This window comes from Platalea leucorodia (assembly GCF_965183815.1).
Source record: "Platalea leucorodia genome assembly, chromosome: 4".
NCBI classification, from domain to species: Eukaryota; Metazoa; Chordata; class Aves; order Pelecaniformes; family Threskiornithidae; genus Platalea; species Platalea leucorodia.
In genome coordinates this window covers 45430267-45456984 of record NC_138826.1, presented here as the reverse complement: position 1 = coordinate 45456984, position 26718 = coordinate 45430267, and the positions used below count along the sequence as shown (strand labels likewise).

Below are 26718 nucleotides of genomic sequence, written 5' to 3'. Positions count from 1 at the left end.
GGCTGCATAAAAAGCGTGGCCAGCAGGTCGCGGGAAGTGATTCTCCCCCTCAACTCCACTCTGGTGAGACCCCACCTGGAGTACTGCAGGTTGGCCAATAAAGTTAGAGAAGAGGTGGAAAACCTAGAAAAGCATTTGCTGAGCGGTAGCTCTGACTACTGGACGATTTAGTTCTAATCAAGACCGTGGCAATACAGAGGGTAAACCAATGCACACATGTTGCTATACATGTTTCTCAAACTGGGCACTCTATGTCCTGCTCCAAATCAGAATCCCAATAACAAAATCCCTGGGATCTGGATGAGATTCCCTAGTGACAATCACAAAGGCAACTTCCATTTTCTAGTTTTTACACCACCACCCCCACAAAAAAAAACAAAACACCACACTCAAACAAGCTTTGCCCATTAATATTAAACCACTCTCCAAACTCTTGGAAGTAGATCAGCTGAGATTAATTGTTGCTGATTTACATACAAGCCAAAACAGAAATGTGTGTCAAAACAGGCCTCAGAAAGCACAAAGTAAAGCAAAAGTAGAGACTCACAGGGATCCAGAGCTAGCTTCATTCAGAATTTTCTCCAAAAGGTCTCATTTCTTTATCACAAAAAACTTTGCTGCTACCACCTTTGTAAGCTTTTTCAAGAAAGAATGGTGTTTAGGGTATGACTAGTCATTAAAAGGACAGAAAGAAGCCATAGCATCACACCGTCACTCTACTCTCAGGTCTGCCACCAGCCTTCCTTTGCCATTTCATCAGTGTCCTTCATCTTCTGCCTCCATGTCTCCAAGAGGCTGCAGTAAAACTATCATGAATTACTCGTGAGTTCTTAGAACACTTTGAATTCCTTTAAATATAGCAGTCCTCTGATCTCATTTAATAAAATGCATATCCATGCACATCACTTAGGGCAGGGAGAAAGGAAGAAGAGAAAACAGCAGGAAGAGAGAAGTAACTACATAATAGTTACTGCCAATAATGACTGCTCTTCTCAGTGATTAACCATATGCCCTCTAAGCAACTGAAGAAAGTTTTAAGGCTTTCCAAGTGAGTCAAGGAAGAAAAATTAAGAGGTAAGAATACAGCAGCAGACAGACTGGAAGGCTTAATTCTATGCAAGTCACCTGTTCCAACTCAGAGCGATACACTATGAAGAGTGTAATTTAAGAGTGTCCTGGTTTCAGCTGGGATAGAGTTGATTTCTTCCTAGTAGCTGGTATAGTGCTGTGTTTTGGATTTAGGATGAGAATAATGTTGATAACACACTGATGTTTTAGTTGCTGCTAAGTAGTGCAACTACTAGTGACACTGGTCAAGGACTTTTCAGATTCCCCATGCTCTGCCGGGTGCACGAGAAGCTGGGAGGGGGCACAGCCAGGACAGCTGACCCAGACTGGCCAAGGGGCTATTCCATACCGTATCGCGTCATGCTCAGTATATAAACTGGGGGAATTGGCCGGGGGGCCACGATTGCTGCTCAGGGACGTGCTGGGCATCGGTCGGTGGCCGGTGAGCAATTGTAGAGTGTATCACTTGCTTTGTATATTATTATTGTATTATTATTATTACTACTACTACTATTACTACTATTCTGTTTTATTTTACTTCAATTATTAAACTGTTCCTATCTCAACCCAGGAGTTTTCTCACTTTCACCCTTCCAATTCTCTCCCCCATCCCACTGGGGGGGGAGGGGTGAGCAAGCAGCTGTGTGGTGCTTAGTTGCTGGCTGGGGTTAAACCACGCCAGGGAGTTATCATATTTTCAGCATAAATATGCACATAATTAGCAGCAAATCCAAAACAGAGTCCTAACTGCTTCGGATACATACAGTCTTTGAAGAAACATAAGGTCCAAATCCTTCTCTCCACCCTTATTCCCACCCACAAAAGCTGTTCCTAAAATGCAAGTATCCTCCGGTCCTACTTGCATGGGGATCTCAAAAAGCAAAGTGGGTTAAGTTTTCCGCTTTTGCTACCTCCTTCTCTTTCTTCCATACCTACCTCCTTTCATATTGAAAAATTACACTAGTGGTTACCTTCCCAATAAAGGACAAAGGCTATCAATATTTCCCACAGAAACTCAAAATATAGAGGTACTCTAATTTATACAAAGAAGACCACTACCATTACAACAATCTCTCATGATAGTCTACTCCTTAAACTTTCTCTTCACGTCAGCCAAGATATACTGGTGCCCCAAGGCAGCATATGAACCAAGTTAACTACATTGAGCAGAAGTATCACTTTTTCCTTTGAGGCTAGCTGAGTGCCAAAAGTGAGAAGTGATGTTTTAGTGACACCTATGCACGGTTTCCTTTTTTCTTCTCAGTCCCAGGGAAATTGCATACACTTTCCATCAGACCGTCCCAAGGTTGGGTGGGGCATGTATACATACATATCTATGTACATGCACACACGCACGGAAATATACACATGTATATCTCACACAACTGCCAGTATGATTGCCTGCACCAACTCTTCAGCCCTCATTAGTCCTTAACCATCGGTCTCCTAAGTGCACACGCACAGAGCCATGCAAATAATTCATCTGGTCCATAAACAGATGCTGCCAAAGGTCTACTTTCTCACAAGACCCTCTAGAGCAGGCTGAAGGTAGGCTATAGATTAGATTATTAGACTATGCCCTGGGAAAGGACCAGAGCAGGTTCCCTTTCAGCCAGAGATGGTACCAGTGCCATGTATTATTATGCCACTGTACCTAAATTTGTCGATGCACAGTTTTGGGCTTGACCTGAAAATCCCTTTCCGGACAGCCTTCTGGCTGCGTGCAGGCAAGGAACAGAGATGAGAGACGGCAAAGCCTGAGCAGGAGACAGGCTGCAAAAAGTAGAGGTACCCAGTGCTCTTTCTGCTCTACCAGTGACCGTTGCTGCTTTCTGCTCTACCAGTGACCTCTTGTGGGGAGGGTGGAAAACAGCAGCCCCCTCTTTCCCTCCCCATACCCGTTTGAGCATCACCACTCACAAAGGTGTTAAGCAGGAGCCTCGAGTCCATGTGTTTAAAGGACCTTCAGTACTTTGCAAATTGCAGATTGGCTGAAAAACTATTGCAAGTTGAGAAACTAGGGATAGGATAAGATGGAAGATCCTCTCATTGATAAATGAGTAGGGATAAAAATCACTGATGAAACTGAATTATAGTAATTTTGTACTCTGGACTGTATTACAAAATAAGTGACTTCCCCCCCCCCATTCAAGACCCCTAAAGAAATTGCTTTGGAAGGATAAATAATGAGAAATCACACTGTAGTTTCTACAAGGTAGGAAGCAGAAGTGCTACGTAAGGCAAAGTATTGTGGAAAACGAAACTTGCAGCAGCAGCTGAGCACTAATGTAACACTGCTTTACCAGTATTCCTATCTGATGTGGAGCAGGCTGCTTAAAGCAAACTTTTCATGGGTATTCATCACCTGCATGTTCTCTGTCTAACGGTTCTCTGATCCTGTAGAAGTGGTCTGTGGTACAACTGAACCCACTGGAAAAGCTGTGCTTTGAATGGGAAAGAAAAAAAAAAAAAAAAAAAATCACTGCATTATGGTAAGCATTCCCAGAATTGGCACGTAACATTACCACATTACCTTTGACAGTTTTTTCTGCCTCAGTTTGCCATCTGAAAATTGAAACTGCTTGTTAGCCATGCAGGACTATCATGATAATTGTGTATCTCTGTACTCTATGTGCACTTCTGAAACAGTTCAGAAATACTACCATTTTCTCAGCAGGATATGAATAACATGCAATAAATCAAGGTTAGGGCCACACATATTAAATAAGCACTAATGAGGCTACTTATTTACAATTAGGGTCTTATGGAAAAAAACTTGCAGTCAGAAAAATAAAAGGATCAAATTATTAGCAATATGCACTTCACTTCCAGTTTGTCCTAACTTTTGAATGTTTGAATTGGCAGATTTATTTTAAAACAACTGAACTTATGTTATCAAAAGAAAAAGAAACAATCCATGAGAGCCAAATTGAATACATAGTAGGCAGGATCAAAAAATTCATATTACCACAAAAGCCTACCTCTTCCTAACAGAGTAAACATTAGCAGCAGTAGGTTTTATGTGGAAGAGCAAAATGTGGAAGCTGTTGAAATTTAAGAAACACTTTGCCCAGGAGTTTCACAGTAGTTTGGCAGCAATACAGAAATAGTGAGATTCTGATCTTTGGCTCCAGCAATCACTGCGATTTAATCAAGAGACTTCTGTGCTTTCCCTAACCTTGACCTTTTTGTTCTTTTCAACCTGTCTGTTCTCTTTCCTACTCTCCTTTTTCATCACCTATTCCATCCCATTTCTCCACTTCAGATTTCTCCTCCATTAGTCGTATACCTTTGATACCCATTTGTCCAACTTGTCCCAGTTCCTTCCCTCCGATTTCACATTCAATAAAGGCAAGTAGTAGGAAGCTTGGAAGTGAAAACACAAAATGTTCTGTCACTCATTTTATCCCCTCTCAGCCCAAGTTTAAAATCAGTTTCCCCACCAAGCTCAACTCATTCTAGTTAACATGATACTCCCAGAACTAGCAGCTCACTCCTTATTTCAAGAAATGTCATCTTTCATATCTTGAAGCCATCAGAACACTGCACTGCATATAGAGGATCTAGATCTCTGCTCTCAGTTCTGTACACAGACTTACTGAGTTCTAAGCTGCACCCTAGCAAATAATGTCCTTGCCAAAATTCAACCAAAAGCCTCCAGCAACTCTTTGGACATGGAAACAGAAAGCACAGCTCTTGATCAAATTCAGGCAGGGATCTGTCTTTGATCTTAAAATGACTGAAAATATTTAATCCTGAAGCAAGGCTTATCTCTCTTACCAAAAGAAAGACGATGTCCCACCACATAAAAGCTTTGAGCATCTAAAGTAATTAGACTTTCTCATTTAAAAATGGGACAAATGACACATTTCCTCATGTCTACGAGCCACAGCACACATCATTACCACAAGAGATCAGATGACACATAGTAACTTGTTTACATGTCTGATTGATGCTCCTTGACCTTAGAAACAGCTTGTGCCATTTTCATTGGCATCCTCTGTAATAGTTGTGCCCAGGGCAGAAAACAAAGCTCAGAAGAGTCAAAAACTTAAAAACGGGGCTTTATCTGAGACCTCATAACCTGAAGAGGTGGCAGTACCAGCAATCCCTATTGGAAAGGACATGTTCTAGGCGACATAGTCCTGAACTGCAACATTCTTCAAATCACTTGAGCACTTACTAAAGGTCAGTGATATGCTTGCTTTGAGAGCCCAGGGAGAAATTTTAATGCCCACCAGCTAAACAACAATATGTAATTTGCTTTCATGACCTTTTAAAGAGAAAAATTGCATTTCAATGACAGTCTTCCATAACTGAAAAGACAACACTGGTGAAACAGTTTACATGATTAATATATTTTACTCAGTATGTACACAGTTCTCCAAACAAATTGGGTCATACAAAGGCAGTTTAGGAATCATTAAGTAACCACCTTATCAACTGTTACATGGGATATGTCTTAGCTGGTTTTGCTTCCTCCAGCTCAGCATCCAACCAGCGGTATTTGCGGTGACGGCGCAGAACTTCAATTGCTTTTTGTTCTAGAGATGTTGGTTGAATACCCAGGTCTTCCAAACCAGGAAGGTCAGGAAATGTCATGTCTGTTGTGTGAAACTTTAAAAAGAAGTGGGGGGGGGGAAGAGGGAATTCACTTGATAGAATGAACAGCATTACACCCAATGCAATCATTCACATACTAAAAAAAGTATTGCGTACTTTGTGTACTTATACCTGAGGTCACCTTTTTTCTTTTACAGAAACAAACTAGCATAAATCCATACTACTAGAAACATTTTTAATATGTCTCAAAACAATTTTCTACAAATGGCAGTTCTTCAGAGATTCTACTACAATTTCAAGGCTGCTGATATAGAATCATGGAATCGTTTAGGCTGGAAAAGACCTTTCAGATCATCAAGTCCAACCGTTAACCTGACTGTTTCCCCCAAGAAAGAACCCTGCAATACACTACACTGCTGTATCTTGTAGATCTGAAGACCTAGTCAAACCCAAATGTGGACTCAGCCAATTGTGTGTCAGTCAGTTCCTTGACTGATTTTGGCTCAGTGTTTTTCCTTGGGAGGAGGAAAAGACTCAATGTGGCCCTACAGAACTATGGCGTAATTACACAAGGTATTGAGTACCCAGTGTACTTTGACAGCAGATACAGATGTTCTGCATCTGGCAAAAATCTAAATCTGAAGCCTGAAGGACTTAAGGAATAAATATCAGTGAGACATGCAGAAAGTGTCTTCATTTTCTCTCCATCAGTTATACATTATCAGGAAGATTACTGCACTGCAACCACAAAATTAGGCCAAACTTGTAAGAGCATATTTGAACTGCAATTATATACATTCTGCTTTGCCAAGAAAATGTATGTTGAATTATCACCTTTGGTAGGTTGTTTTTCTCTGTTCATGGTTCAGAACAGGGTCCTGTACAGGACAAATATTTAATTCTATTACCATATTTGCAACACATATGACCTATATCTTAGAAAATGGTGATTTCTCTTATGCTATTATTCCTTGAAAGGTATTTAAGTCAACCACATCTAATTTTGTGTAGATTACTTAAGGATGAAAAGCTGGGAGAGGAACAACCAGACAAAGAAGTGACATGGAGAAACTTCCCTCTTACACTACCCATGCCATAGCTGAATTGCAGTAGTTTTAGTGATTTGGTGCAGGCTTATTTCATGAAATGTAACTCTATAAACTATAAAGGCAGCTAGAAGTAAGGTTTTCAGGAGATGTTACATGTACATCCTGCATCAATACAGCCAACAGAACTACAATGCCAACTCTCTCTAGTATGGCGGATGAGTGAATGGGTCAGTGGTTTGGGCGGGGGGGAAGTTTTGCACTAGACCGTGAATAAGCTTACCTCCCTTATTACACATACTGTCCACAGTTTTTCACAATTATTTCCAAACAGAATAGGAAAACAGTTTATTTCACAGATGGAGAAATGTAAACATGGAAATTAATTTCTTACAGCTATTCAGTAAGCAGCTCTAAGTATAAGACCCAGTTCTCCCAGATTCACGGTAGTACCCTATCTCAAGTTTATTTTGGGACAATCAGGTCAAAATAGGTTATTGATACTGCATCATAACAAAAGGCATTAAAACTCAACTCTGCAAAATAATTGGGAGAGTACCTGCAACCTTCAGAGAGCAGCAAGCTTGGAGACTGTCACAGTACATGACTATCTTTGCTAACCTACACATATGCCAACAGTTCTGACATTAATACTTGCTAAATCCTACTTTTTCCTCACTTGCAGTTGGTTTTTTTGCAAGTTATTTCTCCACCCCCACTTAGACAGTCTGAGAAGTTCGTAATAAACATGAAGTTGCAACATGTTCATGAGAAATGCACTCTAATGTTAAGTGAGAATTTGGGCTGTATCCAGCACTGACAGTTCAGTTTGAGTTGTTAAAAATGCCATTATCTAGATGGTATAAGTGATTTTAATGCATCTAGAGGTACATAAACTCACTAGTTACCTAGCAGTGGGAAACACCACCACCCCCCCACCCCCCACCCCATCACTTAGCTGCACATTGCACATCCAATCTCTGCTTTGCCTTTGCCGTTTTCAATAGCATGTGTTTTGGAGGAGGGGGGCAAGGGCACAGCAAAGCATGCAGCCTTGACCGCTTTTAATGCTTAAGAAGGCTGGGCCCTTTCCCCGCCCCCATCATGTTACTTCTTGCTATATAACCCTCTCACCAATTGTTTCAACCACTTTCTTAAATGTATTAGAGAAATATGCTAACTATCCTTCCTCCACCAATGCTAGTGGAAGGACTACATCATAATGATGCTTTTCAAAAAAATACAGACACCTTTAAAAATTTGAATTTTTGTAGTATCCAAACAGTCTAAAAACAATTCTTTATAATCAAATTTTAGTCATTGAATTGACTGAAATACTATACCACATGATGTAAGCACATTTCAGCACTCCTTGAATTCAAAGCTACAACTGCAAGTTACAAATACACAATGAAACATTTCCCAAGAAGAATTTGTGGATTGTCCTACACTTACCCGGTCCACTTTGTCTCGTGTTAACCATGGTTCAAATGGATTAATCTCAAAGAATCTTGCAATTAAACTGTAATCAGAGTATTGCAAAAGTATAGTCATTATACAGATACACAGAAGAAAACGAGAACTGGTAAAAATATTTCACACTCAATAGACAGTGAGCAAGAGCTTGTTCTGTAGCTGTTCTTGCAAGCTATGAATTCATTAAAGCAGTGAACGTGCCAGCCAGCAAGTTCTTAGTTGTGTTTCTGCTAACTTTAACTGTTTGCTACTGAATTATTCAATCTCCTTTTACTTTGGAAGGGAATGGAGGAGCAGACATCTAGAAGTAAAAATGAGCATTAGTGGGTGGGGAAATTAAACCTCCCCATCCAGTTCTCCACACACCAGAGGGTTCAGTCTTGCCCCTGCCTTTCCTCCAAGCTCAGTTCCCCAGTAGTGTAGGCAGTAATCCAATTAGTCACGAAGTTTGATTCAATGCCTCCATGAGGAAACATGCTTGCTGACAACTAAATGAGTTAACAGCCATACAAACAAGATGATGGAATCTGGAGCAATCTGCATCTACAAAAAGAATGAGGATATATTTGCAGCTTCCAGAAATGAAGTTTCCCTTGAAAGAAAGAAAATCTGGCAGAGAAAAGAAAATAACACTACAGCTCTTGCTCAGTGTCTCAGGACCAACAGTATTCAAGGTAGAATTTCTTACTGAAGTGCTCACCTGGCAGACTAGGGTCTTAGTAAGTCACTGCACATAAACAGAACTAGGCTTATCCACCTTTTAGATGCACTCCTTTCTCAAAAATACAAAATGCCACTTAGTTTAGCCCATAAAGAAAAAAGCATAATATGGACTGCAGCAATTGTGAATAAAACTAATAAGCACCCACGTAGTTACTTTTTAACAAGCTGCTCTGTGTCAGCTGAGCCATGTTAACCTGATGCCTCTACAGCCAATTCAGAAACAGTCACAACAGTTTAAGATGTTGTTCTAGCATTATCCATCATCAGTTACATGAATCCAACGTTGAGTCCTAGTAGCAGATTGGTCGGAGGGTTCTAACATGGGTGACTTTTTTAGCTTATTAGCTTGCATTATACTAAAATTGAAGAGGACCAGCACCCCAAACATTAACACATCTCAACCATGCTGAGGGCAACTTCTGAAACAGCATTTACTGTTTGAGGTAGCTCTTCAAAAGGATGTGATTATGCCTTAAGGACTAGGCCCAGGCTCAGGTTTACACTGCACTTCTTCATGCACTATTACTCAGTAGCTGTAATTCAGCAAATCAGCTTCTATCCTCAGTGCCCTGATGCCAAAAGATACAGCTGCAGAAACAGCTCAGTGCATGCAAGCAGAGCCTTCGCAGTTGACTGTAGTCAACTGAAGTGATGCTACACCTTCTTATCTCCCAATTTATCATCATCTTCTAAAGATGTTACTGCCCTCATATTGCAGACAAAGAAATGTTTGCTCACAACTGCACTGCTCAAATTCCCAGGCCAAGATCTCAGTACAAACTTACTTCCAACACTGGCTCAAATCAATACAAAGGACTGAACCAGAAAGTCAATCAATACCCATACCCACCCTTACCCCAGCCCTGCTTCCAGGGCAGCAGTGCTCACCAGACTGGAAGGACAGCTGACAGTAGCAATACCTGAAGCTGCTGCATAAAATTCTGTCAGGGCCCACGGTCAGCAACATACACACAGATTTTTCCTGTGGTACTATTAAAAGTTCATTTAGTTTGCTACTGATTGTCTCTACTTCGGACCTTTTGCTACTTCTTGACCCAGCAAAGCCATTCAATGACTCTGGAATAAATAGTTAAGTTTATTACAAGTACACCTTTCATACACTACCTCATCAAATGCAGGCCTGTGTCTGAGCAGAAGACGCAAAGCTAGCGAACGAGTACCTAGGGAAAGCCAGTTTCTACAATCCTACCATGTTAAATAACAACTGGCAATATTAAATAACCAATGAAACAGTTATTTATGCTTCTGTGCCACCTGGTGGATCCCAAGTTCTTAGCGAAGGAAGGGTCCCACTTACTGGTAGAGAGGACGTGGAAGCGGATAGGGAAGAAAGGTTCGAAAGGAAACTGCGTAGATGTATTCTACCATGTCGTAAAGGAGGTATCGGTTAGGTCTGAAAGAAAAAGCAACAAACATTATAGGTAAGTTAGGTATACTTAAATATTTGCAGCAAGAGACAAAACTTTTAAAGCCCTCCATCCCCAAGCCTACCAAGGGCCTGTTTCCTTCAATCTAAATGATTTGCCAGATTTGTCATTTTCCTCACAAGAGGAGAACAAATTTTGGCTCTCCAGACTCTGTACTGTTTGAAATAAAGAGAGATTAAGTTAGAAAAACATATCATCTGACATCAGCGATGGTAACAGTGCAAGTCACAAATTGCAAAATTGTGTCATCACTGTGTCGAGTGCCAGTGCCCAGGCGCTGCTGGGGACCTGCGGGGGCAGCCTATACGGAGAGGTGGGGGATGCACAGCCAGCTCCAACAGACCCACCACAGGGCACAGCTGAGCGCCTCTGGGAAAACATATTTAAGGAAGGGCAAAAATGCCACACAGGCAGAGAGGAGTGAGGAAAAAAGTGTGAGAAACAGCCCTGCGAGCGCGAAGGTGAGAGCAGGAGGAGGTGTTCCAGGCACCTGAGCAGAGATTCCCCTGTGGCTCGTGGAGAGCCCAGGGTGGAGCAGCTTTATCCTGAAGGACTGCAGCCCGTGGAAGGGCCCACGGTGGAGCTGGGGAAAAGTGTGAAGAGGAAGGAGCAGCAGTGAGGAGCTGTTACAGACTGACCCCATAACCCGCTGTTCCCCATCCCCCCGCGCTGCTTGGGGAAAGTGGGTAAAGGACTCAGGAGCGAAGGACTGAAGTCGAGCCTGGGAAACCGGTGGAGGGGAGGTGGTGGTGTTTTCTTCTTTGTGTCTTTATTTCACACTATTCAAATCTATTTTAATTGACAGTAAATTAAATCAATTTTTCGCAAGTCGAGTCTGTTTGGCCCATGATAGTAACTGGTAAGCAATCTCCCTGTCTTTATCTCAACCCATAAGCTTTTCATACTATTTTCTCCCACTGTCCTGTTGAGGAGGGGGAGTGAGCAGCTGAGTGGGTGTCTGGCTGCTGGCCAAGGCTAACCCACCACAATCATACTGAATAAAGTGTATTCTGTGCACTTTTAAAGCACACCTTTAATGTGCCTCCTCCATGCTGACTCAAATTCTGAATACAAGATTTTCAGTGCTGGGACAGGACTGAATTTGTACAAGCCCACTTGGCAGTTTGTAATAGAAGGAAGCCAGAAAGCAAATAGTAAAATTAAGAAAGGTTTGTTAACAATACATCCCATCTTTGGTAGCAAATGGCTGCAAAGAAATTGATTCACTTGCCTTTGCTCAACTAAGAACATACTGTTCTCTTCAAAAGCAAGAGGAAGAAACTAAGACAAATTCCCCGAAAAGAATGCATTCCCCCTCTGAAGATGGAGGGAAGGAAGCAGTCAGTCTCCTGCACACCTGCAGTAGTTTAAGAGAAACATATACCATTGGGAGTTCCCATTCGTTTCTTGTTCAGACTTTGCTTTAGCATTTTAATACTCTATTCTTTATAGATGGCTCAGACTGAAACAGGTATCTCCCTTGGCTTTCAAGGCAACTTGCTAGTATTCCAAAACATTCTGAAAATTTTCACGATAACACATAAGAGCACACTGCTGGGCTCTGGTGTGTCACCTGGTGTTTCAACTTTCAAAATTACACCCTGCTGATCATGATCAAAGCAGCAATGAACACACCAAAAGTGTGTGTCTCCTAACAATCTGCTATACTTTTCAGCTAAGGCAGAGACCTCAGTGACATGACAATCACCTTGAGACTGATTACTTCCCAGGTAGGGGCCTCCTAAAAACAAGACTCCGTAGGTTTTTTTCATCTTCAGTCTCCCCTTTTTTTTTTTAAAAGTAGGAGACACTGAATTACTGTTGGAATCTAAACCCCCACGAAAATGAAACCATGCTAGAGTAAGACTGTCTAAGTACGCAAAACTTCACATGGTCCAAAAATCCAAGACTATGATACAAAGAACATGAATTTCAATTTCATAAACCCAAGATCACAAAGATGTCAAGGTCTGAGGTTGAATGCATGAAAACAGAGCCTTCAATTGATATGTTCTTCAGAAAGAACAGCAATGTTAATAACCAGAAACAAAATTTGTTGATAAATGCTGGAAAAAAGACAGAACCCCAAATTACTACTACTTTAGTTTGTAAAAGCAAGTTAGGGCAAAACATTCTAATGGATATACTTAAAGGTAGGTCAGCATATTTGGGAGAATTCAAAAGAATTCAACACTCAAAACTCCTTATCAACTTCATCCACGTGGCTGGATTATTGAACCTGAGAGAGCACTGCATTTATGAATTTACTCTAAAGGACCACCATCAAAAACAAGATACTAAGTTTTCTTCTTTTAATACAACTTACAAGAGAAACACAGCAAAAAGTGGTCATGTCAACCAAACTTCATTTTCATTAGTTATTAGTGAGTTTTTTTACCACATTTTTGGCCCTTACACTTTAACATCCTCATGCTTATCCAAAAGTAGTATAAGCCAATTTCACTTTTACCCTGATATGCAATAACCACGTAAGGATGTATAGCATAGCCAAACTTAAAAATGTGAAAATAAAGATAAATACTGTTTGTTCCTTTACAAATTACCAAACACTAACAATACAACTTCACCAAGAATAGAATCACATTGAAGTGTCATTACATTAACCACAATACTAGCAGGAGAGCAAGCTCTAGAGAGCATTAGCATTCAAGACAGAAGATCTAACGAGTGGATGGAACAAAACCAATGCCATAGGGGAAAGAGGGGAACAGGTAAAAAAACATACCAAATCTTCAGTCATTCAGAAAAAGCAATGACACCACTAGCTGTCATAGTTAAAACTCTATTCCACCATATAGTAGGAAGGAAAAAAATAAAATAAAGCCACTGAAACCCTAAAACCACATAAATAGAATGCTCTTTTACAAAATTAGTATTTTAAAGTCAAACTGGTAACTCTTTTTAAAAAAATAAAAAAAGCACCTCATACAGCTTTAGTCAAGGGTTACGCTGCAGAGTTCCTTTGGTTTTCTAACACTGATCTGGATCTTTGGTTTAGACCATCATCTATTCAAAGTCTTTTCAGTCCTTTTTATGTGGCTGAAACTGTATTCCTTGCAGTGAGAGCCTGGCATCCTTGCCTGAATTCCTGCCTCTGAAACCTGGGCACTGAACTCCTGGCCTTCTGTAAACTGCCAAAAAAATGAGACTTTGAAACTGTAAGAACACATTCAAAGTTTAGCCAATTGTCCATCCATTTAGCTGCAAATAGTGTTCTATTTAGTGTGCAGTTATCAACTTCTCCTGCAGTTGGAGCAGTTGCTTCTGCAGAGACAGAGATGAACCTCAAAACAGGTGCCTCTCCTTCCTTTTGCGACAGGTGGCTTTGGATACATATTAACCCATCTTCAAGTTCGCCCCGAAGAGATAAAATAGTCACTCAAAGGGTTAATTTTGTCACATTTTGTGGTTTTGCATTAGTTGTGTCCATCTGACACCTATGTATCTATTCTCTTGGATAAAAAAGTGGGTTTGAATGTCTGTCTAGCATTTGTTTCCACTTGTTCTTCAGTGTGACACTTCATATCACCCCAGTGATTTGAAAGCAACTTCAAGTTACTTAATAACCTTATTGTTGCTGTCAGTGGTCCTTTCAGACCATTGTTAGCTTCTTTCTCTTTTTTTGCTAGTTTTTGAGCAGAAGTTCCTCAGCATGACCCAAAAGGAGCTGAAGACCTACTTGCTGCCTTTTCCAGAACACCAGCATGCAGCACACCTAGCCTAGCTGCCAGGATAACACCTTCCTCAACAGCTCAGTTACAGCACTGAAGAAAGCGACATCACGCGAGTAAAAGACGAACCAGCAACAATCTCTGCGCTACAGGAATAAAGTGCTGTCACTGCATCATAAAACGAACACGGAAAAAACAATGTAATCTCAGATAAGCCTTTTGCAAAATCCAGGTACTACGCACATTTCAGCGTATAAGGGGGGAAGACAGAGATATGCATGCAATAGAAAAAAGAAAGCTGTTCAGCATCATTTGTATCTTGACTAATTAGCAACTGTTTTCTTTATCAATGAACCTAATGTTCCTTTTACCACATATATTGGATGGAGACCAGTTCCAGTGCTATGTTACAGTATCAAAACATGGACCCATTACCTTGGCATTTGCCACGCTGTTTATTCTTAATGCTAATGACCTATTCTGACTTGGAGCTTTTTTACACAAAATACTCCAAGAGACCCACTGTCTCTATCCATTCTATTTCCAGGTGTTTTCCACACAGCTTCAGCAGAATTTTCTCCAAATCTACGTTGCCTAGCATGTTTCCCAAGACTGCCTATTTCTTTGTGCACACATACATAACAATAAATGCAATGGGGCCCAAACTAGGATTTTCAGAGTACTCACAATAACAGCTTGAGTCATTTTTCCTCCCAAAAAGGAGGTGGAATTTATTGCAGCTCGAACTGTGTGCATGGATGGAGAAATTAAATGTACTGTGCAGCATGCCAAAAAATGACACCAAAAAGAAGTACTTCAGTTAATTAGAATCAGAAAAGTAACCTACCCAGCCAAGGCGTATGTTTTTCCTTTAGCATCAGGATCCTTAATTGCATTAATAATTGCCTTTGCTACATCAACCACCTGTGAGAAACAAATGCAGACAATTACCAATAGAAAACAGGAATGCATGCACACACTCCTCTTTCAGAAGTGATTTACGGGGGGGAAGAAAAAAACTCCACACACACACACACAGAGGATTTGGGATTGTCTTGTTTTATTGAAAACTTACATATACTGGTTGCTTCACTGTTTTTTTGCCCAGAGAAATAAGAGGCACACCACCAAACCAGCGCATGTCTGACAGAAAGACATATACATAACTTGAGAATAAAATCTGTGAATCCTCTCAGTAAGCAACTAACCAACACATTTTGCACTACGCTGAGCGTGGATCTTTTCTGAAAACTGACTTAACTTTAAAAAAAAAAAAAATAGAATTGGGAAGAATTACCGTCCAATTCCAGTAGTGCTGTTTTCGATGCCCATTTAGTTTTCTTATTAACAACAATGGGAAGGCTGTGTTTACTGTTTAGAGTGGTTCAGAGATATCTCAACCTCGCAAGCCAGAAACAGATTCCACTCTATCCTGTCCAACAATTTTGTTCGTAATACAGTCATTATTGTTGCTTCTGAGCCCAGAACAACTCAGGTCAATTTTTACATTCGAGCATCATCAACTTGAAAAACTAAGAACTACTTTCAGGGTAAACTACTTTCAGGGTTAAGATGACCAGACCTTAGCTCAGAACAATCTAAATAAAAAAACAATAGTACACTCTCCCCACTTAAAAAAAAAAAAAACAAAAAACAAAAAACAAAACACACACACAAAAAAAACCAAAAAACAAAAAACAAAACACCAACGCAGCAAAGCCTAATTAGATTCAGAAAAAATTCAGTTATGAGATGAAAATTCATTATGTTTCCCATTACATGCCTTCAGCTAAGAAAATACAGTTATATTTCTGATAAAAACATACCTCTCTGCTTTTCAAAAGCAAATCACATTTTCCCTCTGTTCTCTACAGACAGGTATACAAATCATACATGGCTTTATTATTTCAAGAGTACATACTTGCGTAATGATTGAGAAATCGGTCCTCTCTCCCAAACATCTCAGAGGGCTTCAAAATTATAGCATCTGGAAATTCTTCCCTCACTACTTTCTCTCCAACAGCCTATCATTCAATTAAAAAAACCACATTCATTAGATCCATTCTGAACAGACCAGAAGAGGATGCCTTTTCAGAACTTAATGCATCCTAACTGTAGCACTGAAAGAAATGACACCATCAGTAGCACAAAAATTATTCATATCAGAGCCATTTGATCTTTTAGATGCTATGCTAAGACAAAGGTCTCACAGAACATCCCAAAAGTCCCATAAACATGTAGATTATTTCTTCTATTTGAGATACAATACAGTTTCACTAGCAAAGTGACACAAATTTCAAGTCACAAAGTTCAAAAAGGAAGAAGCCTAACCTAAGTATTTCTCTTGCTTATGTCAGACCAGAGCTTGAAAGAAAACAGGTTTCCATAACCCCTACTACATTATCAGAATCCTCCAAGAACTGCTTAAGTACAGTTAGAAATTTCAGTGGCAGCTATCTACTTTCCATGTGGGACTGACCAGTACAGTAAGGCCTAACTATCTTAGAGTTGTTACACATTGAGAGCTACCAAATTTTAAGCCTGGTTTTAAAAAAATTTTTATACTAAAGACAAAGCAGAGTACAGTGAGCTCAAATAAAACAAAAATGGCTGAAATTGGGACAATAGCTATATCAGAAAGAGAAAAAAATCAGTAATAGAAAATTGTACCTCCTAATAAGGAAAAAAATAATAGGATATCAAAATCAGGTTTTTTTTATTTGGTACAAGAGCAGGTAACAATCCCACTCCAAGGGCCTGTAATCGTGATACTCATCTGTCTTTTCAGCATTCATTTTGGCATCAACTACTACTTTGCTAGGTCATTCCAGCCTTAGATGTTAGGCCTGATATCAGATCCCAAACCATCAAACTAGTTCCTTTTTCTTAAAGACAGTAATTTTAGATGCAAAGACATTAAAGGATAGAAAAAAGGAAGAGTTTTCAGGAATACAAGACCTTTTTCCCTTCAAAGCACATGAAGTACTAAGGAGAATTTCTAGCCCCAATAAGCACAGTAACTCAAAAATTCCTCAGCTGCAGAAAACATTCCATAGTAAATTCATACACTGATTTCCTTCAAACAGACCCAGTTGCAGGGGGTGAGGGGGTGGGGAAGTAGACTCTTGGAAAATATATTCAAAAGGGTTCCAGACTTACTTTACTCCTAAGGTATTTGGAAGGACTCTTCATGCTAGCATTTAGGTGAGAGATATGAATGAGTGTTTCCACACCAGCTTCCCTAGTTATCTGCGCAATACTTTTAGGAATATTTACAAATTCATCTTCAAAATTGAAGTTTCTAAAACAAGGCAAAAAACAAATTTTATTTTAAGAGCAATCAACAGTGGCTGCCTACCAACCAAATAGCAATCATTATGTATTACTTGAATATATTTCAAAAACCTATCTTGATGCTCTTTGTTAGAAATAAAATTTCCTTTCATGAGGGACTCTTCATATAATAAAAACTAGAGGCAAGTGAAATGCAACAGTAAGCTTCAATTACAGCTTTAGTACTGTCTGCTTTTTCACCTGCTAAGATTAAATCAGTATGAAAAATCCTTTTGCCCACTTGTCTGTGACAAATAGAAAATTCTTCCCTAGTGAAACCAGATTTTTTTTGTTTTTAAGAGAAGTGCTGCATCTTGAAATCTGAGCAAAGCTGTCTTTTTACAACACCTGTTCAAAATTTGACTTGATTTGATACACTCAATTACACTACAAAGGAGCTCAAAAATTCTGAGCAACCTAAGTTAGGGCAGATGCTAGGTATTGGGGAAGTGGACAAAAACAGACCAAAGAACACACAGGTGCTTATGCAAATGGAAAATTTTACACTGAGAGAACAGTGAGAACTATTTCATAGTAGCTGTAACGGACTTCGAGGAGAAGCATGCAGAAAGAAGAACAACTCCACTCACTTTATGGCATTCAAGGGGCCTAAATTAGGGGGTTCAACTGTAATCTAGTTTGGCATCTGATCAAGAACAATACAGAAGCTCTGTCTCCAAGCAGAACTGACACGATAGGGTGGCAGCAATCCCAAAATTTTTCCAGCTATCCTGAGACTGCAAGAAAGAGAATTGGCTTCTCATGTCTTTATATTGTCCTTGTAAGCACCCTGCTCCATCTTTTCCATTTGCTTTGGATAACAAACATCTTGTCCAAATGCCTCTCCTTCTGTCCTTATCTACTCCCACAGCTCTTCAGATCCCACTGGAGTCTAAAGAAAGCCTTAAAAATAAAAAGTTATTTTTGACCCTTCAATAACTAATCTGATCCTGGGAACCATCACTCCTGTTCTACTCACAAAAATAGATGTTAGCAACACACAAGAACGAACAACATCCCTCCTGTAACTATGGAGTTTTCAAACAACATAGTATACACAGATGAGACTGTACACTAATACTAGGCAAGGAGGAAAGTATTTAATGGCAGGCTTTACTTTTTTTGACTGATCTCTACTTCTAATCTTACTTTTTTTTTTTTTCCTGTCTAAGTTTTTCATAGACTTTGGAATGATTACAATGGTTAGTCTGATCTTGTGTTTAACAGACCATAGAATTTTACCTCAGGGTTCCAGAACCACCATTGATACCAACATGTATAAAATACATAAGAACATCTGCGCAATACAGCGGTAAGTTTTGGAACATCCAAAGGTCTTTAACATGTACCAAGACTCCTCTGCTTTTGAATCTGTTGAAACTAACCAGAGCGACAAGGTTTGGGGGTTTTTAACTAGAATGAAACTTTCTGTTGTTGTCATCACACTTCCTTTCAATAACAAAGAAACACTCCCTTATATAAATCATACTTTTTACAAAAGTCCAGAAATTTTAAAGGGGGAAGTACTCATGAAATACATATCAAAGATAAATAGAGATTACACTGTCCTTGGGCCAACTGTACAGACTTTCTTTTCTTCCCTCACTCCGACATTACAAAGAAATTTCTTCTGTTTTGACAGCAATAAGCATTTGAACTCTTACGTTCATAATTTAGTAACAGCGCAAAACAATCCTGACAGGTTGGTTTGTACATTTTTACCTATATCCCAAAGTCTGAAGAAGATATAAAAAGAATCAAAAACTTTGTCAGATGTACAAGACCAAAGTTAATTTAGATTCGGTGGGCTTTTCCTCAAACAAACTATGTTATAGACTCCAACAGTGGGACAAGGAGCTAAGTGACTATCAGAAAAAGAAAGTACCTCTACGAATTTTAATGAGAAATCAAAGTGTCTCCCAGAAGTTATGTATGATCATAGAATCATTTAGGTTGGAAAAGACCTTTAAGATCATCAAGTCCATCCGTTAGCCCAGCACTGCCAAGTCCACCACTAAACCACGCCTCTAGGCACCACATCTACACGTCTTTTAAATACCTCCAGGGATGATATTTGACTAGACAAGAAAGAGCTGAAATAGTATGTCTGTTGGCAAGCACCTATTTTATGAAAAATAGTTGTACAATTTGAGACTACTAATTCTATTCCATTAATACAGTTTGACTACTAATTCTACAATTTGAACACCAAATGGCTGTTCACAAAAAAAGAGTAACAAAGGCATTAGGCTTGTAAATGTAGATGAAACTGATATCTACATTTGTTTCTGTCTACGACAGCAAAATTATGTACCGTATAAAGACAAATCACACAACTAATGAGTTTTTGTCTGGCAGTTCTGCACAAGGCTTTAAATAAAGTGGACATAATTGCACACATGCAGAAAAAAAAATACAAGGCTATTACAGGTATTTTTAACCTAAAATAAATATGTTGGGTTTTTTTTTTAATAGATTTCAAGAAGGAGCTATTTTTAAAAATTATTACCAAAAATGCTTATGTTACTAATAGTTTCTGTGCCAAAATTCTATCAAGGAATGATGTTATTAATCATAATCTTAGGGACTCTCCATTAGCTATTCCTGTTTATTAACATTTACCAGAGAAAAGGAAAAGCTTGATCATAGCTTATTCTAGTAGGCTACAATTCATCACCATACTGAAGTGACAGGACGAAAGCCCACTTCTGTAATAATGTAAATACAAGCTCACAGAAACTGATGAGCTTCTGTCAACTACAGGAAGGCACCCATGAAACATCTGTAAGGTCTATGACAGCAGCACATTGAACTCTCTCACAGAACAGAAGTTGTACACTAGAAAATTATAGAAAGAATACAAAGATCATAACCAGGACTCTAGTTGACCATGTAAAGAAGTGGAAGAACCTTTATATGCAAAATTTCAGTTTTGCCTTTTCATAGAAGCGAAGAATAATGTCAGCATCACTGCATACTGTACACATGCCATAAAACATGGCTACAATGTCCAAACCTGGTGCAAATCTATCTACGTAGGAAAAAAAAAGGAAAATTACTTTGTTTCCCATTCCTTTCCAACAAGATTAATGACCACATTGCTGTGTTCCACGGCTCTTCGGATAGAGTCTTTGTCCTTACAGTCCCACTCCTGTAACCAGAGCATCAAATGGGAAAAAGATGAGATAATGTGTAAATAGGCATAATCAAAGAAAGATCTTTCACACCATTTCCATTTAGAGGCTAAACAATAGCTGGAGTTCTGACTTTGAGAATGATTAATAGACTTCCTTGTATAGCAATGGTATTGTATTTGATCTAAAGCCAAAGCAAAAGACTTACCAAGAAGAGAAGTTGCCCCAGGTCACCCATCGGCCGCAGATACATGAGGTCATACTGATCACAGCGATAGGGTATGATTACTTGAGATCCAATGCGACCTAAGCGTTCAATAAAAAATGTTGCATTTATCTCTAACTACTACATAACTGTAAGTAGATGAACTTCTGAATGTACAAAACTTCCTTTTTTCCCTAGCATTAAAGCACAACAAATACACATAGATATCTTGAATAGTTATCTGCAAAGCTAAGAGTAGAATAGAAGTAAGTTTTGAACCTACATCATTGGAATTCCTAAGCAGGGACGTACTTGAGTATTTGGGCTTGTAAGACAAAATATAGAAGCTTGCAAGAAGCTCGTTAACAAACAACAGAAAAATCACAGTGTGTGCTATAAACATAGTACAATACCTAAAAATATGTCACATCTAAGGATATTCACATTTTTTAAGCTGCATGGAAAGGAGAAGGGGAAAAAAAAAAAAAAGCAAGAGTTATTTTTTAAAACTTAAATTCAAAAGGGCAATTTTAAAGAATTTCAATCAAATTCCTGCAAACGTTTTAGTAAAATGTCCTAATAAGGCCAAAACCAGAAGAATCAAATATGTGCTGTACCTCTCCTCAGATCTGAATTTTACAGACTGAAAAACAGTACTTGAAGGAGAATGACTTGTTTTAATGACTTTAACAATCTTCAAAAGCCTCTAAATTTCCTAGATTAAAACAGTTTTTACTAACTGTGACATCTTGGCACTTTAGCAGACCAAACACTATGAAAATATCACACAAAACACTTTTAAGATCCAAAATGCCAGAGGTTTCTAGATTATCCTGCAAGCTGAAGAAAAACTAGAGTTTCATAAAAAAGTTATTTTTTTTTTTAATTAGTACTCCTGGGGAAGATTACCTAAACGGTTGACAACATATCGTCCTAGGAAACCTGTAGCCCCAAAGACAGTGGCCACGATGCCACTAACGGAGGACCGTCCGCTTCTTCCATGAGGGATCACCGCATGATGAACTTGGCGGTTCTGCTGCAACACAGATGGTGCTGCAGCTAACACAGAAATGCCAGGGCCTACAACACAAAACGGGAGAGAGCATGTGATATAAGCTAAAAGTTAGCAGTGTCAAACCATAGTTAATGTTATTTTTCTCATTACAGATCCATTTTCTCTAATCTCCCTCAGCAAAATTTCCCATGTCAAGACTCCTGACAGGCTATTTCAGAGACATCTGGATAGGTCAGAGGACAGCAGGCTTGAGGGAGCTGTTGATAAAAGTCAAAGACCAAACTAAGACACAAAAGGAGCAGACTAAGGTTATCGGTTCCTACACGGCAAGTAAAGCTTAACTGGCTGGCGTCAGTACTTGATGTATAAGGTGAAGCACAGGGGTTAAGCAAATAAAGAAAACTTGCTACAGGCAGGTCCCACTCAAGTACATCCACATCCTGCTCCCAGATCCGGGAACTGTGGGACAAAAACCTCAGAATCACTCTAGATGCAGTTAACCAGACTTTTTAGTCTTTCAGTCTAAATATAGCAGACACAAATGTTGGAAGAGGCAGCAGTTCTCCTATATCATAGCTCTCGAGTGAAGGGAAATGAAGAGATGCAAAGAGCCAGATCCACAATGCATAGAATATTGCCTCAAAGCTGTTCCTTTTCTCAAGGAGCTATGAAAACTTGAAAGCCATGGAAAAAGGACATCACTAGGACATTGACATAAATTGACAAGGTAGCTCAAACAGGGAGCCTGAAAAGAAGAAACATTATGTCCTCTCGAACCAAGTTAGCCAAAAGCAAGAAATAAACTGCTTGTGATAGAATTTTGAAATTAGAAGTGTTTAGTGTTACTCCATGTCCATGCTCATGAAAAGAAAGGAACAGAAGAAATACAGGGTGCATAAACACACTACAGACATCTGGCTGTTGACAAGAGCAGACTGCAAGAGCTGTCATTGGAAAACTAGCTTGAGGATATAACAAAAATCCAGTAACTGACCTTCCAACTTTTAGTAAGTCATGGTCATAAGCATTTTGTGGATAAGAACAAGCAAGTTTAATCTTCCCCATATAAATCCAAGTAGCAAGAATCATAATGAAAACAAGATTAGTATTTGATATCAGAATGACGGATGCATTAGGAAACAACAAAAAAAAATCCCACAGGTTCACTGAAGGAGTACTTTTTATTTGGATATGGTTAGGTATTATCAGTTACACAGTGGCACTGATGATGTAGCCATGATGTTAGGAAGATCAAAAGGTCAGGGTATGTTTGGACATGAATTGTATTTTGTTAGATCAGCTGATGGAATTCAAACCAGAAAATCCAGCAAGATTTCAGTGCCTGAAGGAGGTGTTTCTGCACCCAAAAGTTTGTCTATCCCTCCTTTCTCCATACCCCAGAAATTGGAATAATAAAAGACACCACATCTCCAATTTTTTCCTGAAAGGTAGTTTGACACCCACTTAACTAAACAAAGCAATCACACATATATACTTGTACTTATCAAATTGATATACTATGCCTAGAAACTATACTCCAATTGGCTGATAGAAACAGGACAAAATAAGATACTACCTATGCAAACTTCAAGCAGGTGCATGACTTCCTAAAAAGCAGCTCTCCTACAAAATAGGTCTAAGCTCAGGAACAGTTAAAGTGTGCATGTATCTGTCTTGAAGTGGCAGATATGCAGGACCTACCCATTACTGAACCAAAGACCTTGAGACTAACTATGAGAAAGAAGGAAAATACACTCTATGATAAGTGCACGTAAAAGAAAAAACGAACACAAAAACACACCACAAAAACCCCCAAAAAAACCACACAAAAAAAAATATATCACACTGTTTGTCAAAGATCTGCTGGAGTTTAATAGAAGTACACTATCCTGTGGCATCCAATTAATGTCTAAAAACCTGACCTGCAGTTTTAAAAGTGACATGATATGTTCATATTAAACTTTGTAATACCTCAAACTGAAATGTTAAGGAACATGCCAACTCACCACTGCCATATTCATCATATTCATCACTCTCTGCTTTTTATACCATCCAGCTAATTTAACATTGCCCTCTAAAATCTTTGTGTATACTTCTTCAGAATTACAGTGAAGATGAAGACAGCCATTTCAATGAATTTCCAATACAGCACATCTTAAAACACATTACCACGCTATCTTTACAATTATATCTGACACAAGCTACACAAACATACAGACCATACCCTAGGTTTTTACATTCAAAACTCTTGGAAAGCGGGGTTGCTTTTTTTTCTTTATTCTTTTAAATGACAACAACAGAAAAAACTGCAAATTAAATCAGTAGTGTATACTGAATACTCTGTACAGAATAAAGCACGCAGCTGTGTAATGGGTACCTGGAGAGTGGAGATTAACCAAGCTTAGTACAAGTGCACGTGTAAAGGATAACTGAGGGAGACAGTTGGATGATCCTGTTACCTTCATTCTTGTAGGGTTCTAATAACTAGGGTTTTGTTATTTAATCTATTTTTTAGGAAAAGCAGATTCAGAGAAAAATGACTGGGTTCTTTATAACCAGCAAGATTCCTTCAAGTATGCAAAAAAGCTGGACGGTATGCTGAGACGGTTAAAAGGAAAGCTTGATGACCCATACTCCTCAGTACTTTGTTTACATACACTTCTCTTTCTAAAGATTTGTAAAAAAAAACCAAACCACACAATATTCACATTTACAGAATTAACACTCTCTCTCTTACTTTTAGATAGCGTCATGGTTTAACCCCAGTCGGCAACCAAGCACCACACAGCTGCTCGCTAACCCTCCCCCTGCAGTGGGATGGGGGAGAGAATCAGAACAGCAAAAGCAAAAAAACTCATGGGTTGAGACAAGAACATTTTAATAATTTAAATAAAATAATGATAATAATGATAATAATGATAATAATGATAATAATGATAATAATGACAACAACAACAACGACAACAACAACGACAACAACAACGACAACAACAACGACAACAACAACGACAACAACAACGACAACAACAACGACAACAACAACGACAACAACAACGACAACAACAACGACAACAACAAAAGAGAGAGAGAGAGAGAGAGAAACAAAACCCAGGAAAAACAAGTGATGCAACTGCTCACCACCTGTTGACCGATGCCCAGTCCATCCCCAAGCAGCGATCGCTGCCCCCCAGCCAACTCCCCCCAGTTTCTATACTGGGCATGACGCCATACGGTATGGAATAGCCCTTTGGCCAGTCTGGGTCAGCTGTCCTGGCTGTGCCCCCTACCAGCTTCTTGTGCACCTGGCAGAGCAGGGGAAGCTGAGAATTCCTTGACTGGTGTAAGCACTACTTGGCAACAACTAAAACATCAGTGTGTTATCAACATTATTCTCATCCTAAATCCAAAACACAGCACTATGCCACCTACTAGGAAGAAAATTAACTCTATCTGAGCTGAAACCAGGATACATTTCAGTCCTTACAATATAAAACCTAAAAGCAAGAAGATTTAAATCCAATGTGAGCACCTGTTGAAAAAAGTATTATTACACAGATCAACCCATGTAAGAACAAGAAAGTTAAACCAAAAAAAAAAAAATACGCGTCTCTCAACTATTTTGCAGCTTTTTTGCTGTTATTTCTGCAAAAATTATTGATGACAGGCTCTTCGTGATGCTATCGCTATCATGCTAAGAAATAACATCTAATTACTATTTTGTATTCTCCCACCTTTATGTATACAGCTGTTGTTGCTTGCCTTACACTGTAAGGTCTTCAGTGATGTACATCTTTTCTTGTTCCATAACTGCACAAGATCTGTCACAAATTATCACCATCTATGGCTACGTGCCCAATTACTACTATATTATAAAAAAAAAGTTGAGATTTAATGATATCCATGAGACTCAAAGAAAGCAGGCTAGAGATCCTCACACTGATTCACAACCCATAAAGGACGTTCCACATGGTGTGGAGCCCTATCAAAATGCAACATTTAGTAACTCAGGACAACGTAACTTAATAGAGCCATGCAACTTATATAGCCCATGTTAATATCTCCAGACTGAGAAGCACTGCTTAAAGCTCTGTTCTCCTGTATAACCCAGACTTGCACAGGGATTCTTTCCCAGAACAGTAGGATTTCATCTTCTTCACTAATCAGAATCTATTTGTCCCTTGAAGTTTACTTTTACAATCCATATTCGCAGGAGTTTATGAATGCTGGTTTGAATTAAACCTCACATATCTACAGTAAACCACAACCATTTTTCTTGAAGACACATTGCTCCAATTAAAAGTACGTTAAATTCCTTCCTCACCTTTATCAACAAACAAATCCTGTTTGCCATCTCCTGCTTTACTCAAGAGAAGAGCAGGTGTTGAATCATTAAACTAAAAATTGGTTCTGTTTTGGCAGCAAAGGCCCAAATACAAGCTTTACATATAATCTGGGTACTTGAGCATGCTTATAGACCATGGCCAAAATGTCAAGGTCACCTAAGAAAGCGTAAAAAGAATCCAAACTTTTAGCCTACAGGGCAACATTTCATTTGCTGATATTTTGACAGTGCCAGCGAGACAACCTACTGTACACCTACCCCGGTAGCCTGAGTCAAGCCCATGCAGCCCTTTGGGCTACAAACCCCAGTTCCCTTAAGAGAAAGAAGGCAGAAAACCCGACCATTTCTGCCACAAACAGTTGTTTCAGCCAGCTGCTTTTCAGACGCTGCCCTGTGAACCCCCCTCCCCTCCCCTACGCAGCCCTACTCCGAGGGCGCCGCGGGCGAGAAGGGAGGCCCGCGGGCAGGCGGCTGCCATGGCACCGTACAGGCTCGGGCAGAGAGCGCCAGGGCAGCCCGGCTCCCCGCGGGGAGAAGCGGCGGCGCCCCGGCAGCAGCCCCCCGGCGGCGGTGACACTCACCTGCCCTTGGCAACAAGAGGCCGCGGGGAGGCCGAGAGCAGCGAGCCACGGCCGCCATCTTGCTTTACCCACCAACCCCGGCGCCGGACGGC

The 26718-nt window shown here is 39.6% G+C and overlaps 1 protein-coding gene across 3 annotated transcripts; it reads right to left on the bottom strand.

Moving 5' to 3' along the window:
* Nucleotides 1-3407: 3407 nt before the first annotated feature.
* Nucleotides 3408-26715, bottom strand: NDUFA9 (NADH:ubiquinone oxidoreductase subunit A9). 3 transcript variants are annotated; one of them, XM_082311184.1, is made up of 12 exons: nt 26627-26715; nt 21598-21768; nt 20692-20789; nt 20409-20500; nt 17176-17317; nt 15938-16040; nt 15092-15159; nt 14864-14940; nt 10195-10290; nt 8133-8199; nt 5504-5685; nt 3408-3512 (listed from the first exon to the last, which is right to left on the bottom strand). In XM_082311184.1, the coding sequence occupies exons 1-11, from the start codon at nt 26682-26684 to the stop codon at nt 5515-5517; spliced, it is 1143 nt and encodes a 380-aa protein (XP_082167310.1). In that variant the 5' UTR covers nt 26685-26715; the 3' UTR covers nt 3408-3512; nt 5504-5514. The 3 variants fall into 3 exon arrangements, with proteins under 3 accessions (XP_082167310.1, XP_082167311.1, XP_082167309.1); XM_082311185.1 differs by having other exon boundaries at nt 3408-3507; XM_082311183.1 differs by lacking the exon at nt 3408-3512 and having other exon boundaries at nt 5424-5685.
* Nucleotides 26716-26718: the final 3 nt, after the last annotated feature.